Genomic DNA, 1,665 nt, shown 5'->3' with positions numbered 1-1,665 from the left:
CTAAAGATTGAGAATTGATGGTGTTTTTTGGTATCTTGTCTAGGTCTTATTAAATTTGAATATAAAGAACATTGTGCATGTTTATATGGTTATTTAGCATGCCTACTAATATTATTGTATGTTTGTTATTCTTTTCAATGGATCCAATTGCCACTACTACCGCTCCAAATTTTGTTGCTCAGATTAACTCTATCCCTATGTCAAGTGGGATGAACTTTAAATCTTGGAAAGAATTTGTGGAGATCATTCTTGGATGAATGGATTTAGACTTATCTTTGAGGGATGAGCGTCCCACTGCCACTGTTGAGAATCCAAATGAAACTAAAATAGAAATATGGGACCGATCGAACCGAATGTGTCTCATGATGATCAAAAGATCCATACCTGAAATCATTAGGGGCTCGATTGCTGAGAGTGAAACCGCCAAGAAGTTCCTTGAAACTGTGGAGCAATTCTTTGCTAAAAATGATAAGGCTAAGACAAGTAGTACCTTGTCCAAACTCATTTTAATGGTCTATAAAGGCAAAGGGAACATAAGAGAGTACATCATGGATATGTCTAATCTCACATCAAAAATCAAGGCATTGAAGTTAGAACTTCCTGGGGATTTGATTGTGCATTTAGTTTTGATCTCTCTCCCGACAAACTTTGGGCAATTCAAAGTAAGTTACAATACTCAAAAATATAAATGGTATCTCAATGAGCTCATATCTCACTGTGTGCAGGAGGAAGAGAGGCTAAAGAGAGATAAGACTGAAAGTGCTCACTTGGATACTAGTTCTTAGAATAAAAGGAAGAAACTTGCAGGAAATTTTTCTCAAAATAAGAAGGCAAAGGAACAATCTAAGGAGGCCATTTTCTTCTTTTGCAAAAAGGTTGGACACATGAAGAAGGAGTGTTCCAAGTATGTCGCATGGTGTGAAAAAGGGGTAATTTTCTCACTTTTGTTTGTTCTGAATCCAAAGGGATTTAGACTTATCTTTGAGGGATGAGCGTCCCACCGCCACTGTTGAGAATCCAAATGAAACTAAAATAGAAATATGGGACCGATCGAACCGAATGTGTCTCATGATGATCAAAAGATCCATACCTGAAATCATTAGGGGCTCGATTGCTGAGAGTGAAACCGCCAAGAAGTTCCTCGAAACTGTGGAGCAATTCTTTGCTAAAAATGATAAGGCTGAGACAAGTAGTACCTTGTCCAAACTAATTTTAATGGTCTATAAAGGAAAAGGGAACATAAGAGAGTACATCATGGATATGTCTAATCTCACATCAAAAATCAAGGCATTGAAGTTAGAACTTCCTGGGGATTTTGTCGCATCCGCGAAAAACAACCGGCGGGCTAAAACAAAACACAAACAGAGCCGCCACCGTGCGTTATTTATCCCAAAATAGGGAAAGGAAACGCTCAGAGTAAACCTGGGAAAAGCATGGTCTCGCGACCAAAGAGATGGGATCGGGAGTCGGTTACGCAAGGGGAAGGTATTAGCACCCCTCACGTCCGTCGTACTCGACGGGATCCACGCTCTAAAAGAAAGAAAAGGTTGCTAAAACAAACATCACACACACACACACTGCAGACAACACAGGTGGGGAAAGGGGGAAGAGGGCTCGCTAGGACATCGCGTCCTATGCCTACGTATCTCGTCTGGAACGAGAATC

General features: G+C 40.2%; 1 protein-coding gene across 1 annotated transcript; it reads left to right on the top strand.

Moving 5' to 3' along the window:
• The first annotated feature begins 257 nt into the window (after nt 1–257).
• On the top strand, nt 258–785 carry LOC127104828 (uncharacterized). Its single transcript, XM_051041976.1, has one exon. The coding sequence runs from the start codon at nt 258–260 to the stop codon at nt 783–785; it is 528 nt and encodes a 175-aa protein (XP_050897933.1).
• The last annotated feature ends 880 nt before the right edge of the window (nt 786–1,665 follow it).

This window comes from Lathyrus oleraceus, chromosome 1 (assembly GCF_024323335.1).
Source record: "Lathyrus oleraceus cultivar Zhongwan6 chromosome 1, CAAS_Psat_ZW6_1.0, whole genome shotgun sequence".
Classification (NCBI taxonomy): domain Eukaryota; kingdom Viridiplantae; phylum Streptophyta; class Magnoliopsida; order Fabales; family Fabaceae; genus Lathyrus; species Lathyrus oleraceus.
This window is presented reverse-complemented; position numbering and strand designations above follow the sequence as displayed.